Raw genomic sequence first — 19,665 nt, forward strand, 5'->3', positions numbered from 1 at the left:
AATAGGCAGGAAGGGCCGAGTGCGGCCGAAAATACCCGAAAGCCGCAGAGAATGAGCGCCGCGGAGGTACACAGGACATCCGGGAAGGGCCGAGTGCAGCCGAAAATGCCCGAAAGCCACAGAAAACGAGCGCCGCCGAGGTACACAGGACATCCGCTCTGTATCTCGGTGGTGATTAAAATGGCAAGGAGACAAGGCTGCAATGGAAGGCTGCAAATGACACTGACAAGGCTGCAAATGACACTGACAAGGCTGCATTGATGGGCATTTAAATGTAAGTTTTATTTTTTTTTTGTTTTTTCCTTAAACTTCCCTCCTAAAAGTTTTTTTTTCTTTTAAATTCCCTCCTAAACTTGGGGTGCGTGTTATACGCCAATAAATACAGTATATAGTTTGTATTTCTGTACTGCTATAAGAATACCTGGGATGGCTGGATGGTTCAAGCAGGGGAGAGTCCATGTAGTGAGATTGGATGAATCCGGCTGGACAATACATCGGTACTGGGACAACTCCCTTTTCTGTCACATAGTTATGGTTTTCCATTTGATTATGTTTTGTATAAGTATCATCAATTTATTTCTCATAACAGGCTAAACTTTATTTCCATCTATCCTCTATCAAAAGCACCTCTTGATTTGTACCCGTTGTCTATGTTCTTGTAAAGGCTCTGTTAACATCATCACTGAAAATTGTTAACATTTTTCATTTTAATTAAAAACATTCAAGTTTTCTGCAACAATTCTATGCAAATTAAAGGTAAAATAATATAAATCTCATAGTTAAAATAATGCTAAAGCTTTTTTATTTCATAAAAAAAAAAAAAAAAAAGGTTTATACTTGTTTGCTCTTTGTGATATCCCTTACCTCCTCTTTAGTGGTCCCCTGCTGGCTCTGTCTATATTTTCTTCCTGTGGGTATCTGCATAGCAAGCCTTGTGGATGTGCTTCCAAGCCAGACTGCCTGTGTCTATGGCCATGCCCCCCACTCCCTCCTCACAGGATTTAATGAACAGCAGCAGGAGCTGATGGCTCCCACAGCTCTCATAGCCTCCTGTGAGAAGTGGGAGTGAAGGGAGACAGCACAGCACTGGATCGATCAAATGAAACGGGTAAATGTTTAGTTGTGGGGTGTAGAAAAGTTAGCAAAACAATTTGTACGTTAATGCAGAGGATGCATTAAGATAAAAAAACATTTTGGGGCAAATTCACACTGCTGTTGATAGTAAATGTAAAAAAAAAAACGAGACCTTCCCTTCAATTCTTTTAGGGGTGACTGGCATTGTTTTTTTGTTCATGTTAACCACCTCAATACAGGGCAACTAAACACCTTCCTTCCCAGACCAATTTTGAGCTTTCAGCGCTGTCGCACTTTGAATGACAATTGCGCGGTCATGCTACACTGTACCCAAATGAAATTTTTATCATTTTTTTCCCACAAATAGAGCTTTCTTTTGGTGGTATTTGATCACCTCTGCAGTTTTTATTTTTTGATAAACAAACAGAAAATTTTGAAAAATTTTTTTTTTTTTTTGTTTCAGTTTCAAAACTTTGTAAATAAGTACGTTTTCTCCTTCACTGATGGGCACTGATGGGGCGGCACTGACGGCCACTGATAAGGCTGCACTGACGGGCCCTGATATGCGGCCCTGATATGCGGCCCTGATATGCGGCCCTGATATGCGGCCCTGATATGCGGCCCTGATATGCGGCCCTGATATGCGGCCCTGATATGCGGCCCTGATATGCGGCCCTGATATGCGGCCCTGATATGCGGCCCTGATATGCGGCCCTGATGGGCAACATGGATGGACACTGATAGGTGGCACAAATTGGCACGGATTGGCATGGATAGGCAGCAAAGATGGACATGCATAGGCAGCACAGATGGGCACTGATAGTTGGCATGGATGGGCACTGATAGGTGGCACGGATGGGCACTGATAGGTGGCACGGATGGGCACTGATAGGCAACATTGTATGGTATTGTACTGATGGATGCCAATCAGTGATGCCTATTGTGGCATCCATTGTGGGCACTGACTGGCATCCCTGGTGGTCTAGGGTGGCATACCTGGTGCTGGGCATCACTGGTGGTCTGGTGGCGTCCCTGGTGGTCCAGTGTGGGCATGCTTGGAGGGGGGGGGCTGTGCTTATAATCGATCAGCACAGAGCCCCCCCCCTGTCAGAGGAGCAGCCGATTGGCTCTCCTCTACTCTAGTGAATAAAAGCCGATAACCGGCTCTTCCTATTGTCAGACTGACACCCCGCAACAACGATCGCCTTATGACGTCTGGTCAGGATTTTTAAACCACTTTGCAGCAGTCATTTGCCTATAGGGAGGACGGCAAATGGTTAAACCCTGCATGGGTGTAACATGTAATGTGATTCAAAAGGTGGACTGTTCCTGTAAAGACTTTTTTTCTAGTAAACATTTTATTACATTTTGGATGTAGGAAAGGGTTGAAATCTTGTCTGTCTGTCTGTCTGTCTCGCTGGGGAGAATTCCCGTCACCTCTGTGCTAGAGAAACCACAGGAAGTCAGGGAATTCCCCTCTTAGAATTTGTTGTCATTGGAAGCTTTCTACTACTGGCCTGGTGACATTCATTACATGTTTGCTTTTTCTTTTTCGTTTCAGTTTTAGTGGCAATGATCACAGGATAGATAGGGAAGTTTCCCTGACAGGGTACAGGCGGCTATAAAGATAAGGTACTGTCTGGACCCCCTCAAATTATTTTTAGTAAGTCACAGGCAAATGTGGGAGAATCTTTGCCAAAGACTTGATTTTTTAAGAAATTGATTTGGAAAGTTATTATAAATGAGTATGTAATTGAAATAAAATCTGAGTTTTCCCTCCTGTAATTAGAGGCTTTCTCTCTTTAGGTAATCCATTCCTTGCATTGGAAATGACATGTAATTGTCCTAAAGCTCCAGATGCTGCTTGCAACATGGAAGTGGACAAGGACTATTCCAAGGAGGCCATTCGAATGGAATCTTATGCCAAGTTTCCCAGTAGCTGTCCAATTTTTGCACCGACCCTGGCACGTGCTGGCTTCTATTACACTGGAATCCAAGACCGAGTAGAATGCTTCAGCTGTAGAGCAATAGCCGAAGGCTGGCAGCACGGAGACTCTGCAATTGGCAGGCATCGGAAAATCTCCCCAAATTGCAAGTTCATTAATGCTTATAGTTCAAGAAGTGAATTAATTCAAACCCAAGAACCCACAATTCAGAATTTAAATCCCCACTTGGCAATGAACTGTGCATCCAGTGATAATAACCACAAATTAGACTCTGAAACGCATGCTGACTCTGAGATGCAAGCTGATTTCTTATTAAGAACAGGAAGAGTTGTTGACGAGTCTGAACCCAAATACCCTAAATTTTTAAGTATGATTAGTGAAGAAGCAAGAATTAAAACATTTAAGAACTGGCCAAGTTATGTTCGTGTTACACCAAAGGATTTGGCAAATGCAGGACTTTTTTACACCGGTATTAATGACCAAGTCAAGTGTTTCTGTTGTGGTGGAAAGCTGATGAACTGGGAACCTGGGGACATAGCATGGAATGAACATCGTAGACATTTTCCAGACTGCTTCTTTGTTCTGGGTAGGGATGTTGGGAATGTAGCTCTTGAGTCGAGCAGTATACCCTACAGTACACGAAGAGGTTCTGAGGTTCCTGATCATCCAGCAATGAGTCAGTACAAAGCTCGACTTGACAGCTTTGATAACTGGACTTATCCCATCAACAAGGAGATGCTCTCAAAAGCTGGATTTTATAGCACTGGTAAGAAAATATATTTCAGTGACAGAATGATTATTACTGTGTTTATAAAAATGTTTACTATAGAGATTCCTAATGCCGCGTACCCACGACCGGACTTTTTGAGGGACTAGGCCCGACGGTCTTTCGGCGGAGTTCTGACGGACTTTCCGAATGAACGGACTTGGCCACACACAATCACACAAAAGTCCGACGGATTCGAACGAGATGACGTACGACTGGACTAGAATAAGGAAGTTCATAGCCAATAGCTACCCTAGCGTCGGTTTTTGTCCGTCGGACTAGCACACACACGAACGGATTTCTCGGTCCAGCGGAGTTTCCGGTGGAAAATTTTAAAACATGTTCTATTTCTAAAGTCCGCCGGATTTTTGCCAAGCAAAGGTCCGATGGAGCCCACACAAGATTGAATTGTCCGATGGACTCGTTCCGTCAGACCTTTGCTGTCGAAAAGTCCGGTCGTGTGTACGCGGCATAATGCTTTTATTAGGATGGGTGTTGACACCCATTACTCTAAAGTTCATTGACAGGCACAGCTTTTCTTCATTGTTGACCATAGGGTTTATAGCGCTATCTACAGGATTAGGACACTAGGCAGAAAACGAATACAGTGCCACCTATGGGTAGTCCTAGCTGGTATAAGGCTGGGTTCACACTGGTGCAATCACAGACATTGCATGTGATTCACACCACATTGCTGTGCACACCACATGTGATGTATGTGCGATACAAATCCTGCCATAGAAACTGTTTTCATGAAATCGCATTTGCACTGTAGTGCAGGACCCTTTTTTTGGTCTGCACTGGAATTGGATCGGCCCTATTCGGGGCAGTCGGCGAGGTAAACATCTTTCAGGGACACATGACCGGCTGCCTGCAGTCCACGCACGTCAGTGTTACCCTGGCCGACAGCCCTCCACTTACTTGGGTGGAGAGGAGGATCTGTTTTAGGAGCCTTAAAGAGGAGTTTCCATAAAAAAAAAAAATTAAAAGCTACAAATACTGCAGCTGCTGACTTTTAATAATTGGACACTTAGCTGTTCCAGGGTCCAGCGATGCGGGTGGATCGGAGCCCCGCACACCCCCCCTCTGCGCGGCAGCGCCGGCATTGCAATTGTGGGCACCCGGCTGTGGCTTCACAGCCGGGCACCCACTGCGCATGCGCGAGTGGTCGCAGTCATCTGGGACCTGTCACGTCTCCCAGATGGCTGACAGGAGGGAGGGGGCAGAGCTGAGCCCTTCCTTACCGAGAGAAAGTGATGTCACCAGCCCAGGCACTGAAGGAGGCAGACTACGAAGGACCCCCTAGCAACAGGCATTTATAGGTGAGTTACATTTTTTTTTTTCCAAATGTTTTTTTTTTTGAATTAGGAATTTTAATGTTTTTATTTTATTTATTTTTTCTGTTGAACACCACTTTAAGTGCATGCCCCGCTGGGTCAGTAAGTAGAAATACCCCCCCCCACTCCCTCATCTGCATCCACCTGTCCTGCTTGGGCCCCCTGATGGACACGCAAACCCTTGGTTGTTTTGTGAAGGTCCACTAGTGGGGGGGCACTGTTTTTCCGTGTGTGTGTATCCCTCCCTTCTTTTTCTTCCCCTGTAGGTGGATGTTTTTCCAGCTGCGAGCTGGGGATGTTCTGGGCTACATTCCACTGGGCCCTCCCGTGGGTGGGTGAACCCTGCAGTGGGGGCTGGCAGCCTATTTAGGTCATGGCTTTGTGGCCTACTGGGCGGGCTATGACACTTATATTTATATGAATTCATTTTTACTTGGAAATGTTATGATAGCGCAAAACTTTGTATATCAATACTTTTTGTGACAAATATCTCACTGATGTGTTTGCAGCTTATATACTTTAGAGTTGGCACAAGTGCAGTATTTTTTTCTTTTTATGAGCTATGGTGCCCACCCTGTTGACTTTGGGCATTAGCCCTTCCTTGCAATCTTTTCTACGTGGGAGCTGGTGCCACTCCCTGTGGGGCAGGCCTGGAGAGGGGCAGATGGCAGGCATCGAGTGCTGCCTTGGTAGCTGCCTTGGTGGTGCTGCCTTGGTACATTTTGGCACTCCCCCTCTCCCTGTTGTCGGCCTCTAGTTCCAGCGGCACCTGTTATTGAGGTGGCCATCTTGTTGGTGCACTGCCAGTGGCTCGCTCTGGGGGAACAGGTCACATCTGACACTGTCTCCTCTTCCCACACCTACTACAAATGGTAATTGAGGGGTTCTCCTTCCTCTGTGCCCTGGGTGATCAGTGGGCAGTGCCCCCTTCCTAGGGGTCTTGTAAAAAAAAAAAAAAAGTAAAGAGGGGGCTCACCCGCTCCCCTGTTATTGTGCCCTAGGGCGTTCTGTGGAGGTAGGGCAAGTGCATTCGAGGACCGACATATGTTGTGTCCTTCCTCTGGGTTGGCAGAGCTGCTGCTGTCATCCGCCAATGAGTGTGGAGCAGCCCTTCCAGTGGGGTGAGGTTCTCCGTGGCCAGGCTGGCTCTGGAACTGAGATGATGCCAGGACATGGTAAGTTTGTGACACCCCCTGTTGGTGTTCTCTGCCACCTTCCTTGCACTGTCCTTTGGTTAGGACAAATGCATGTGCTGCTGCACATTTATTTTGATGTATCTCCCCTATGTCTGTGGACTGCTAATGTGTACCTGGAAGGCAGTGGAAATGTATGATTCTTTCTGTTTATGTTTCCTGCCTAACTGTCCACAGGGGACCTCTGTATTTACCCCTCGGGGTAACAGGTCTGAACCCCTGAGTTCCATGCACTGCCCATTTTCACACTACACTAAAAACTGTATGATTGAATTGGTTCTGATATCACTGTTTTACTAACCTGACAGTTTTTTTATTTAAAATAGGAAACCTTAATTTTGTTCCAGATATTAAAGATTCTAACTGCCAGCAAGAATAGGTCCCTACATTTAAAGCACAACTGTCATTTCAGATCCATCATTGCAGCGCCTGTTAGTAGGCGTCCAGTCACTTGCTGCCACCCCATCCCTCACCTTGTGTCGCTGCCCCATCACCAGCCGTCCCAATTAAGTGAATGGGATTGTTGGTGAGTCAACAGCAGGTCACAAGAGGAGCCGCTGCGGAACAGACATGACGGTTGCTCTTTACAAAAATACGATTTAAATCGAGTTGATTTAAATCAAGCTATTTACTAGTGATTTAAATTCACCCTGCCTGTTGGCTTCTGCCGTTGTTCCCAATTCCTCATTGAGGCACTGCTTTGGGATGTCCCCATGGTCAAGAAAAATAAGCAGCTGTGTCTGTCAATGAGCATAATGCCCCATACACATGGTCGGATATTCAGACGGAAAATGTTCGATGGGAGCCTTTTGTTGGAAATTCCGACCGTGTATAGGCTCCAACTGAATTTCCGACACACAGAATTTGAGATCTGGATCTCAGATTTTCCAACAACAAAATCAGTTTTTGTAAATACCGATCGTGTGTACACAATTCCAATGCACAAAGTTCCGGAATCAAGCAGAAAAGCCGCACTGGCTATTGAACTTCATTTTTCTCGGCTCGTGATTAAGGTGACTGAATTTTTTTTAATGAAATCCGGGGACATATTATTATTTTTTTTTTTTACTAGTAATTAGCCCCGCTCACAGCCTGTCAAGTCTTACTCTCCGGGCCTCGGCTACTACTGGGTGGGGAGTGGAGGAAGATCACTCCACTAGGGAAGGCAAGGAGATGGGCAGGTGGCTGGCCTGGACATGAGCCAAGGCAGAAGAACATGCAAGCAGGAGCAGAACGAACGGGCATGCACCCGAAACGGAAGAAATATTCTCTTCACTCCGACCGACACATGATCGTCAGAAAGGGGCACAGAATAACTACCACAATTCTAGTAGTACTAAGAGGGGGGGGGGGGGTGTAATTATATATATATATATATATATATATATATATATATATATATATATATATATATATATATATAATTTTTTTTTTTTTTTTTTTTTTATTCTGCACTGACTGTCTTTGAAATGACCCCAGCCCCTGTCCAAATCCCATCCAGGGACAAAACCGGGGACAGACTTGGTTCGGGGACAGTGTCCTCAATCTGAGGACTGTCCCCGGAAATCGGGGATGTCTGGTCACCCTACTCTTGATCCATTAAAGAATGAAAAGTTGAAGCATTAACATGTGAAATATTTTTGCCTGCGTGGTATGATATAAAATTTTACTGTGCATTTTTCAAGAGAAATGGTCACCTTACCCATTCATAGCAAAGTGACTGTGTCTTTGTAAGCAGCCCCCTCCGCTCAATTATACTCCTCTTACCAGCACTCCCTCACCAATTATATTTTAGTCGCAGGAGATGACAAAATCCGATGCCTTCAGAAATGGGGAAGCATGTGACCTCATCTTCTGCTACAATGTTCTGCTCTAGCAGCCAATCACTAGATTTGAGCACTGTCACATGACCAAGGAAGTCACCGCTCCTCTAAGCTTCCATCACTGTGGTGGTCAAACGAGTAGTGGCAGGGGAGCCCAGGCAAGGTAAGCATGAATGGTTAAGGGGCCTTTACAAAGGTGCAGTTACTTCTCTCTGAATGGACAAGATGACAATGTCTCTTTAAACCTGAGTATTGTAGATTTTATAATTGGACCGAATTCATTTTAAAGAGAGGGTTATTCAGAGGAAATGGGACTACTGTTGCAGGTATGACGTGCAGGCATCTGGAGTGGCACATATCTGCAGAAGCAACCGCAGAAATCTTGCTATCAGTCAAATCTCAGATCTTTCTGACAGTCAAATTTTGGGTGCTTTCTTATATTGATGAAGCTTGCCTGCCACACTATGCATTCTTTTGGCGAGGCTCATTGAAATGTGTAATGGCAGAGTTGTGCACCAAACTCTTAGCCCTTGTACACACAGTCGGACATTCCGACAACAAAATCCGTCGGATTTTGTCCGACACTGGTGTTGCACACGGTCGGACAAAGTTGTCGGAATATCCGATCGTTCAGAACGTGATGACATTATTTCGTTACGACGGGACTACATTCAGGCTAGTAGCCAATAGCTTTGGTCTCATAATTTAATCTGAGCATGCGTGGCACTTTGTCCATTGGAATTCTCTACAAATGATCGGACAAAGTCTGATCGGATCATGTTGTCGGAAAATTTTAGAGCCCAGCTCTAAAACTTTGTCAGTCAGATATTCCGACGGAAACAGTCCGATGGAGCCCACACACGGTCGGATTATCCGACAACACGGTCCGATCGGACATTTTCCGTCGGAATGTCTGACCGTGTGTACAAGGGCTTACACTATGTAGAATTGTATATAGCTTGGAATTGAGCCCTGATGTGAAGGTATCAGAAATCGCTGTAGGTATCTGCAAATCAATGCACTTTCAACCTGCAGCAGTGTGTCGCTTTCCCCCACGATGACATCCTCTTCAGTTGGGCTCTATGTTAAACTAACCAAAGTATATATTACTGTAACTTTCTTTTCTTGCCTTGCGGTAGGTGAGCAAGATGCAACAAAATGTTTTTATTGTGGAGGGGAGTTGAAAGATTGGAGTTCAAGAGATGATCCATGGGAACTACATGCAAGATTCTACCCAGGGTAAGGAATGGCTAACAAAGAGATGCTTTTGATAGCAAATTTAAGCTATGGCAATTTTTAGTGTGTGTTGACCCTTTAAGGAAAAGTGAAATGGTGATCTAACACCGTACACTCTGCCCAACACTTTTTTTTTCTCCTCTAGTTCCCACTGTACTTCCATGTGTGATGAGCTGTCAGTTCCCACATAGTCAGTGTAGCAGTCCGATGAGTGACTTAAAGTGGTTGTAAACCCTTACAACCAACTTTGACCTACATGTAAGCCTAGATTAAGGCTTACCTGTAGGTCCAAGAAATATCTCCTAAACCTACACAGTTTAGGAGATATTTGCCAAAACACAGGCACCGCTGTCTACAGCGCATGCGCCGTAGACAGCAGCGTGCAGGCGCACTTAGCGAGCCGCTGTCAACGACGATATGCCGCGAGTGTCGGCTCCTGTGTGCATGCGCGGGAGTGACGTCATTGCAGCTTTGACGAATGACAGCGGCGGAGCAGCGAGACCCACCGAGAAGATGGATGCTCCAGACTACAGGGGACAGCGGTGACTTCGCTGGCTCCTGTGTCAGGTAAATGACACATAATGGACTACTATGCGATGCATAGTAGTCCATTATGCTTTACCTTTGCAGGGAATCAAAGAGGAAGTAAACCCATTAGGGTTTACTTCCTCTTTAAAAAAAATATGCTTGGGGGTTCCACCACAATCCACAGCAGGCCCTTATCCAAGCATGCAACCTGAAAGCGTGTGCTCCCTCCCCCCCCAAACTCCTAAACCATACCAGGTCACGGAAGTCGCTCTGGGATACATGGCAGCGGCGAAGAGGAAGACGGAGGACAGCTTTGGGAGCTTCGTTCTCGGGTAAGTTATTCATAATGAGCTAGTATGCTATGCTAAGTTGTTCTGCAGATATAGCCACACTCAAAGAGCAGATAGGTATAAACCTGTTTGTTCTTTAAAACAAATTACAACCACTTTAAGCCTGCTGCAGTCCCTGTATATCAAAACTTATAGAGGAGGCGGCGGAAGCAGCACTAGGAACCAATCAGTTGTTTTGCAGTACAAGAAACATACTGATGGGGAGGAGAGCAGAGATGAGCTCATCAGTGTGCTCCTTCTTCTTTCACTGACCAATAACAGGGTGGGTTGGAGAGGAGACCTGTAAGTTAACTGAAACAGTAGAAGCAAAAATCAGATCCCCTACTCTGCCAGACAGGGCAGGGGGTTTACCTGAGAAAACTTCAGGACAGAAAGTTAACTGAAATCTTGGGTGCATTTTCTGAAGTTTATCATAGCATTGTGACTTTATTTTCTTCTTAATATCATTGTCTGTAATTTACTTGTTATTGCAGATGCAAGTTCCTTGTTGATGAGAAGGGGCAGCATTTCATTAATACTGTGCAGCTAACCAAACCTCTGCCATCTAGGCTGGTAAGTTATTGACCTGTGAATGATTTAAATTCCAACCAAACTACTCAGTTTTTCGATTGCATCCAGAACATAATAACGGTACATTTGTTTGGTAAATCCTATTCCATGCCCCAGGGTGTGAGTATCATGTGGACGCTATACCGGGATTTTTCAATCTTTTTACCTTGGAATAACACTTGGCAAAACGTTTGAGATCTCTGGGAACCCCTGAAATAATGTTCACATCTACAGCTCACAGAGCATTGGTGTGACCAGCGAGCTGTTGATATAACAACAAGTATTTTTTAGAAATAACATTAAATAAACTTCATATTAAATGTACCAATTAAATTGATGCTTGTGCTTGCTTTTTTTTTTTTTTTTGCTTTTTTTTTGTTCGAACGCAGATATTCAAAATTGAGATAAGCAGTGTAAAGCCCCATACACACGATCGGACTTGTACAAACTTTTCCGTGGACTTTTGTACAAAGTGTGTTGTCCACAAGTTTGTATTGCATACACACGGTCGGACTTTTTGACAACAAACACGAACGTAATGACGTCACAACGTACTGACGCCGCTTCAAAAGAGGACGTTCAATGACTCCAGCGCCACCTTTGGTCAACTTCTGTATTGTAGTCTGATCGTTTGCAATGGTTCTGAGCATGCGTGTTTGTACCTTGTACAAAAGTCCGATGCTTTTGCGTACACACGGTAGGACTTTGCTCCATCGGACTTCTGTTGTCAAAAAGTTTGTCCGTTCGCAGAGCCAACAAAAGTCCGATGAAAACAGAAAAAGTTTGTCCGATGGAGCGTACACACAGTCGGATGTTGCTCCAAAACAGCTAATTTGCATGTTTGTTGTCAAAAAGTCCGACCGTGTGTACGGGCCTTAAAGGGGGAAAGCAATGCTGGGTAAAGGAGGCAGCAGGCAGGAGCACAAGGGGTCAGGAGGGCACACTCCCTGGGGGGTCACTAGGGCATGCTACCTGGGGGATGGGGGCAGCAGGAACATTACATGGGAGCAGGGCACATTACAGTACCAGTTTTCGTCTCATGCAGAGCTACGCAGGGAAGCCCCTGTGATAATGCTGGCTGTGGCGCTCTGTTCCCTGATCCCCCCCTCCCCTTATATTCATCCCATGTGATTTCACATACAGTACAAGCACTTTGGATGTGGAGAAGAGGCCACCGGGAAACAACCAGTACTGTCACAGGAGCTTCCCTGCATAGCTCTGTATGTCTCAGCAATGGGGATGCGATCTACTTATCAGCTACCTGCAATTGATGGTTGGATTGCGGTGCAACCCCTGAGGACCTCTCATTCAACCCTAGGGTTCTACTAAACTCCAGTTTAGACCATCTACTGCAGTGGTCATCAACCTTGTCCTCAGGGCCCAATAACAGGCCAGGTTTGCAAGATAACTGAAATACATCACAGGTGATATCATTTGCTGCTCAGTGATTGCAGTATTCTAGTCTGCATCTCCCCAAGGTAATGCATAAAACCTGGCCTGTTAGTGGGCCCTGAGGACAGGGTTGATGACCACTGATCTACTGCAAAAGAATTTACTAGTATTTATTTAAAGGGTTAGTCCACCTAAAACTAATAGTTGAGTATTTGATAGATGCTCGGGGGTGTAAACCAGTCTGCAGTTTCTTATATTTCTTGAGGACTTAAAATCATGAAATTTCTGCACTTGCCTTCCATGATTTTCACACCTACTACAGGGTCTTACTTTCCCTGTTAAATCACTTGTGTATTCTATATTATGGAGACTGTAACAGTAAGGATGAGAACACCTCGGTTATAGTAGATGGAGTCAGATTCCAAGGCAAACCAGAGCAGAGCTGGTAATATTGGTGCCGAAGCCAGCATGCAATTCAGCCCAGCAGACTAAACTTGGGTATTCCGTTTTCCAAATTTGTCCGGATCAGCAGAAACCACCCGAATTTCAGTATGTATGTACTGCTGTCTAGTCTAACGACTGGTTTCTGTCGAACTTTTCTGTTGGAAGACCAGCATTCAATCTGCACATGTGCAGAGAAACCTTCCCCCCCAAAGCCGGTTCTTTTACCAATTGTCTTGTGTTAAGCTGGGTGGTGCCGACAAGTATGGCAGGCTTAAAGCTTTAACTCAAGTAAAAAAAAGTGGTGGACTGACACTCTTATTAGAGATATACTAATCTACAGAACGTTTATAGCTATTACTTAGTCATAAGTATGAAATGTGTTGATGTTTCAGGCGTTTGTAGCACAGTTACACAGGAGCATTACATGATAGGACTTCTCTTGTTAAATAATTTAAGGCTTGTATGTTAAGCATTCTATAGTTCACTGTCACACAGAAGAAGAATAAAAACTGAATCCAGTCCTTCAGAAAAGATGATTCAGGTACGGGTGGGTACAGCAAGCTGACGCACACTGGGGCAGCTTATATCTATTTGTTTTTTAAGGGGTGGGGTCTCCTTACTATATTTACAGTGTCTTTATAGGAGATGATGTGAGATGAATAAGGGGAAAGCGTGACTACCATCAATAGGCAGTACAGTAAATATGCTAGTGGTTGAGGGATTATCAATCTGTGTTCTTTGATGTCCAGATATGCATAGAGAAGTATGATTTGTTTATTTTTTTTTTAGTTATTTGTATGATACCATGCCTAGAGTAGGAAACTGTGTGTTTCCCAAAGCATGCACCTGAAAAATGTACGCAGTTAGGAACTAGGAAAAGGAGAATATTTTTCCTAGATTTTTACTCAGTGTAAGTAAACCCCCCTATCATTTTCAGACAAGGAATCTACCATCTTTGCCTCTGTTTAATCTACAACTGCCATGATGCTGCACATGTGATCAGTTATGACACCAACCATTGGATGGTTTCTCAGTTTGGTTGAGAGCACAACCAATGGGAGTGACGTGCCAAAAATTAAACTGTTTTATGGAAGGGTTTACTTCCAGAATTCCCCCTCACTGTAAGGGTTAAATCTTCATGTAGTTTTGTAGGCTGGAAAAAAAGTTTCATCTACCCACAAAGCTGTAAGACTGAACTCTCCAGCCTCTTCTGCCCTATTATCCTCTGATGCAGTGCTCGACAAATCCCAGGCGCCAGGTTGCCATGGTAATAAAAAAAAAAAACGTGTCCTGGTGCCTGGGCTGGTGCCTGGGCTGCCGCCTGAATGCTTTCATACATCACATATTTTAAGAAAAAACGTTTTTTTTTAATTGTAATGTTACACCCAAGCACATAGAATCTCAGGGGCTCACGCAGATTTAAGGGTTGACATGATGGGTATCTATTTATTTAGTGCGACCTTGGTTTTTATATTTTACCAAGATTGGGAAATTCATTGCGTTTTTTTGTGCCCCCCCCAAGATTAATTATAATGTGTTTTTTTTTTACCTTTGCAGTAATATCGTGTGACATAAAAAAATTGGAACTACCACTATTTTATTCTATAGGGTGTCTGCTTTCAGAAAATATATAACGTTTTACAAGTTTTATGTAATCTTCAGGCCTAAAATGTTATTTTAAGCACTTGTGCAATAACTACAAACACGGCTCTGGGAGCGAAAGGGTTAAAGGGTAAGTTCACCCTCAGTCATGTTCTGCTCCTAAGCTTGATTCGTTAAAAAAAAAACTAGATATAAGAGCAAGGCTTGATAAATTTGCTTTAAGTCATCAAGTAAAGGGCAAAGCCCATAGCCGTATATTGGACGTGAGGAGGCCAAGTCATAATCCAGTGATGCAGTGTAGGGGAGATGAGGAGACCAACGACTGCTGTTCCCCTGGCCCCCTAGAACCAGATGAGCATTTTACGGGGGAGCCGCCCCACTGCTCAAGAGGATTTTTCCTTTCCCCGGAGAAAGGTTTTGCTTTTACTTCCACTTTAAAGCCTAACTAACTCTAAACCTACTGCCACCCAGATTCTGAGCCTAATCTATTAAGCCCTTTAAAGAAAAGATCACTGTACTTGCCTATTTTGCAGCTGCACCAGTCCGGTCCCAGAGTGAGCTGTTCTACAGTGTAAAAGAGAGGCAGCCAACTACAGAAATTCCATAGTAAGTCTTTTGGTGACATCACTTTCCAGCCATTTCAGAGCCCTTGTTGGCTTTCTCCTGCACACAGGGAATCGCTGGAGACCAGACCAGAGCGGCTTCACAATATAGTAAGTATAGTGATCTTTTCTTTAAAAGGCTAGATAGATGAGCGGCGGCACAGTGGTGTAGTGGTTAGCACTTTCGCCTATCAGTAAAAAGGGTCACTGGTTCAAATCCCAGTCATGACACTACCTGGAGTTTGCATGTTCTCCCTGTGCCTGTGTGGGTTTCCTCCAGGTGATCTGGTTTCCTCCTACACTCCAAAGACATGCAGGAAGGTTAATTGGCTTCTGTCCAAAATTGGTCCTAGTATATGAATGGGGACCTTGGATTGTTGACCTTGGGGGTAGGGACTGATGTGAGTGTGCAATGTACAGGGATAGGGACAATTGTAGACTCTCAGGTTGAGCTGGATGGACTGGTGTCTTTATTCAACCTTACTAACTATGTAACTATGAGGCTTAGAATGTGGGTGGGAGTAGGTTTAGAGTTGGTTAGGTTTTGCCTTTACTTTCACTTTAAGAAAAGAGAAATTTGCAGGAAGATTCTACAGTTTTGTTAAAAATTACATACAGCGCTTCATTCAAATAGTGCCGACAGATATTCTTGAATAAAAACACAATTTGTAATTATTTATTATACATGATTTATATAGCTCCAACAGTTTGTGCAACGCTTTACAACGTGAAATAGATGTAATAGTGTACTGTGAAAAATGTCGGTACATGCCTGGCCTCGGAAGCTGGTGTTGCACTTTTTTATGACAGAAGTGACTTCTTGCAGGCGTTTGTGTAACCGTCTGACATCAACACTATTCCATGGGTAAAAAAATCCCTTCAGTAGCAATGTTTGTGGGTTTCCTTGCATGAACTGTGCCTCATATTAATGGAATTCAGATCAGGGCTTTGACTAGCGCAGACCATAACCCTTCATTTCTTCTTTTTGGGCCATTCCGTGATAGATTTGTTCAACTTTTTGGCCAGATATGAAGCACAATTTATTATGATGCAGGATTCATAGAGGACCTTAATGATTGCAAACTACCCAGGCCTAGGCAGCGCAGCAACCCCAAACCATATCACCTTGCTTCACATTTTGGTATGCGGTTCTGATTCTGAAATATTGTTATGGGTTTGTGCCAAACGTGTCTACTGTTAGGACCCATTAGCATGTTGGCACATAATATACCCTTTGTGGTGCGCAGAAAAACATGGCACTGCTCTGAATTTTGGTGCATTGACAGCCCATTCAAATCAGTAGGGTGCCTTTATGCAACAGCATCCATTATTGCTGAACAACGGATCAGTGTGGATGATGTTTACATTTGTTTGGCTGTAGTATCTTTGATTCATCAGTACACACAGTACATTGTTACAGAAGGTCTGGTCTTTGTCTATATATTCAGTTGCAAACTGTAGCATTGTTCTAATTTTTTTTTTGACCATCAAGACTTTTTTTCTTGGTGTATGCAGCATAAATTGGTGATGCTTCCACTTTGACACCAACTGTTGCAAGAATTACCTGCTTATCCTGCAGGGGTAAAGTAGGAAATCGAACAGAAAAGACATGTGGCCAAAGGCAAGATAAAGAGGTGTGGGGGGACGCTGGGCATCTGCCGGGAGGAGTAGCCCCTACTACAGCCCTCATTCTGAGATGAGCAGAGCTCATATAAGCAATCCAGACACTCCAGGTGGATGTGTATTTGTCACATTTATCATATAATTGAGCTGTCTGTTTGTCAGGGAGCGATTAGACCAGACAGTGTGGACTGCACAGAGGAAACCCAAAACGCATGTGAATGAAATAACAATGTGTTTATTATAAATAAAAGGAAAATTAAAACAAACAGTGCACTACCAACCACAACAAGCCAGGCCGAGGTCAAACACCGGGGAATCAGTAGAAGGGTAAGGACGGATGGATGGGCTGCAGAGCAGGGATCTAGGTAGCAGGAGACAAGAGGGACAGGTCCAGGATGGGCTCAGAATCAGGAAGGAACAGGTCAGGTAGATACAAAGTCCAGGCACATGGAAAGAGTGATACCGAGACCAGCATGTTAGGGCTTGCTGGGTATTTATAAGACTACTGATTACCCTCACGTAACAGCTGATCGCAGCAGGTGCTGTCTGCTCCACACTGCCAGAGTACACCCGTTGGTGGGCGCTGGTACTACAGTCCAGGGATCCAATAGTGCCACCAGGAGGTAGGTCCTCTTATTACAGGCCCTGGGTATTAGAAGACACCCGCTGGTGGACACTGGTACTGCAATCCAAAAGATCAACAGTGCCACCAACGGGTGGACCTTTTCATGACACTGTTCCTCCATTCACTGGAGATTAGTTATTTTGGAGATCCTTCGTGGCAGGGGTGAGATTAGACCTCCAGTGTGTAGGTAGGACAATTCTGGAGACCGATAAGAAAAAGGAAAGAAGACTTTTCTAGGCACTAGATATTGGTTCCAGGAGTAAGAAGAGGAGAGCAATTTCCGGAGTCCCTGAAAATTCTAAGGCTTGTCATATGTTCAAATATTGTAAATAATCAGGGCAGGGCCACCAAATTTGCAGCGTGGTCCCTCTTTCATTCATACAGCACCAGCAGCAAATTAAGCAGAAGGGAAAAAAAATGTTATATGATGAAGAGGCATCTATACTAATGCATTTAAGATCTTGGCTGTGGATTGGTCCTACTTTGTTGCGTTGAGCAATAAAATGCTTTAGATCCAAATATTGGAGGCCACAGCCTGGATAAAGAGTTTGGTCTGTGGTTAACGCTGCAAAAGATTAGAAGCCAGTCTAAAGCCAGAGCTAAATTTGCTAGGCTGGCCAGTTCTGGACAAATCCCTCGCCTGACTGATAGGCATCCACAGCGTTTGAGAGCTTTTTTGATGCTGGCATGATGACACCACACTCAATATTAAAGAAAACACCAGACCCTAGATATCAGAGGTTTTTGTAGCACAGTGTGTTTTCAAAAGTTTAGGAACGCACAACAATTTAACATGGTTTCCTGTGTGTCCTGTTCACATCTATGCAGTTTCCTGCAGTATGTTTTTGGAAGAGGTGGAAAAACGTTTTTCGTGCAGGAAGGTGCGTTTTTGGGTCCATGGACCTCAATGGAAGGGCATCAAAAATGCATGCATTCTTGTTGTGTTTTTGAAAGGTTTTTGTGTTTAACTAGCTGGCTCCTCCTAAAAAAGAAGAAAAAAAATGCCCCTAAAGACGCATGAAAAACACACACATTGGTGTGAACCTAGACTAATGAGAATCTACTCACTGGCATCTAATCTCAAATACCTGATTATTACTTTCTGCATTTGATGTGGTGGTGAACCTAGCGATCAATCATACTTCATTTTAACACATGACAACGCTACATTTTTGTAGGTTTTACACTTTGAATGAATGCATGTTGAATACATGTATGGTAATTTGTTCAAGCGTATCTCCTTTATCTGAGGGTACTGTTTACTAAGATCTAATGTTTACCTATCTAAATAGGTTGTGACATACTTAATATTTTACATGACCGTGTGAATATCAGTTATCCTGTTAGGGTGTGAGGAGGGAAGATGTTTACCCTTTTCCCACATATCTCCATGTTGGCAGAACTGTAATCTGTTTCAACGTGACCAGTTCCTAATGTCAAATGTCCATGTGGCAATGGGCTTTTAGCCTGATTATAACTACTTGCACTCCATTACACAAAATCCAGAAAACATGTTAAACTCAACATTTTTATTATTTGTTATTGTCTTGTAAACTGTCTTGCATGCTTTCCCCATCCCAGTAAAGGGTAAAGATAGCACTGTATGCAATTGTTTTTTGATTTTTTTTGTTTTTATCTTTTAGCAAAGTGTTGACATACCACTCCCTGAAGGTAAGCCACAACTGTTAATTATTATTTTTGTACAATATGAATTGTACCTTTCACTTCTTTAGGATAAAATATATTATTAGACAATTAAGGCTTTTATATTTAGAGTCAGCTATAATCCTTATATTAGCTCACAGTAACGGTCAGCATGAGTTGTTGTATTAGTGTGTGTCTAATTGAATTTATACTTGCCAATCACTTGATTAATACCCTTTTTACTATAACACATACATGCTATTACAGATTCATAAGGAATCAAAAGGAAGCTGTATTAGGATATACAGTGCCTTGCGAAAGTTTTCGGCCCCCTTGAACTTTTCAACCTTTTGGCACATTTCAGGCTTCAAACATAAAGATATAACATTTTTATTTTTTGTGAAGAATCACCAACAAGTGGGACACAATTGTGAAGTGGAACGAAATCTATTGGATTTTTGAAACTTTTTTAACTAATAAAAAAAATGAAAAGTGGGGCGTGCAAAATTATTCGGCCCCCTTGCGTTAATACTTTGTAGAGCCACCTTTTGCTGCGATTACAGCTGCAAGTCGCTTGGGGTATGTCTCTATCAGTTTTGCACATTGAGAGACTGAAATTCTTGCCCATTCTTCCTTGCAAAACAGCTCGAGCTCAGTGAGGTTGGATGGAGAGCGTTTGTGAACAGCAGTTTTCAGCTCTTTCCACAGATTCTCGATTGGATTCAGGTCTGGACTTTGACTTGGCCATTCTAACACCTGGATAGATTTATTTGTGAACCATTCCTTTGTAGATTTTGCAGTATGTTTGGGATCATTGTCTTGTTGGAAGATAAATCTCCGTCCCAGTTTCAGGTCTTTTGCAGACTCCAACAGGTTTTCATCCAGAATGGTCCTGTATTTGGCTTCATCCATCTTCCCCTCAATTTTAACC

General features: G+C 43.6%; 1 protein-coding gene across 3 annotated transcripts in view; it reads left to right on the forward strand.

The window, feature by feature from the left end:
• The window catches only part of XIAP (X-linked inhibitor of apoptosis), a 58,661-nt gene that overhangs the window by 13,707 nt on the left and 25,289 nt on the right, over window positions 1-19,665 (forward strand). For 2 of the 3 annotated variants that reach the window (XM_077478512.1, XM_077478582.1), the window contains exons 2-5: window positions 2,881-3,786; window positions 9,279-9,378; window positions 10,727-10,805; window positions 18,734-18,761. In XM_077478512.1, coding sequence (XP_077334638.1) covers window positions 2,904-3,786; window positions 9,279-9,378; window positions 10,727-10,805; window positions 18,734-18,761 — 1,090 coding nt within the window. In that variant the 5' untranslated portion in view covers window positions 2,881-2,903. Of the gene's footprint in view, window positions 1-2,654; window positions 2,707-2,880; window positions 3,787-9,278; window positions 9,379-10,726; window positions 10,806-18,733; window positions 18,762-19,665 lie in introns of those variants that run through there. The other variant, XM_077478545.1, reaches the window with a different exon arrangement.

Source organism: Lithobates pipiens, unplaced genomic scaffold, assembly GCF_037356315.1.
Source record: "Lithobates pipiens isolate NorthernLeopardFrog02 unplaced genomic scaffold, aLitPip1_a1.2 Scaffold_1, whole genome shotgun sequence".
Lineage (NCBI taxonomy): Eukaryota > Metazoa > Chordata > Amphibia > Anura > Ranidae > Lithobates > Lithobates pipiens.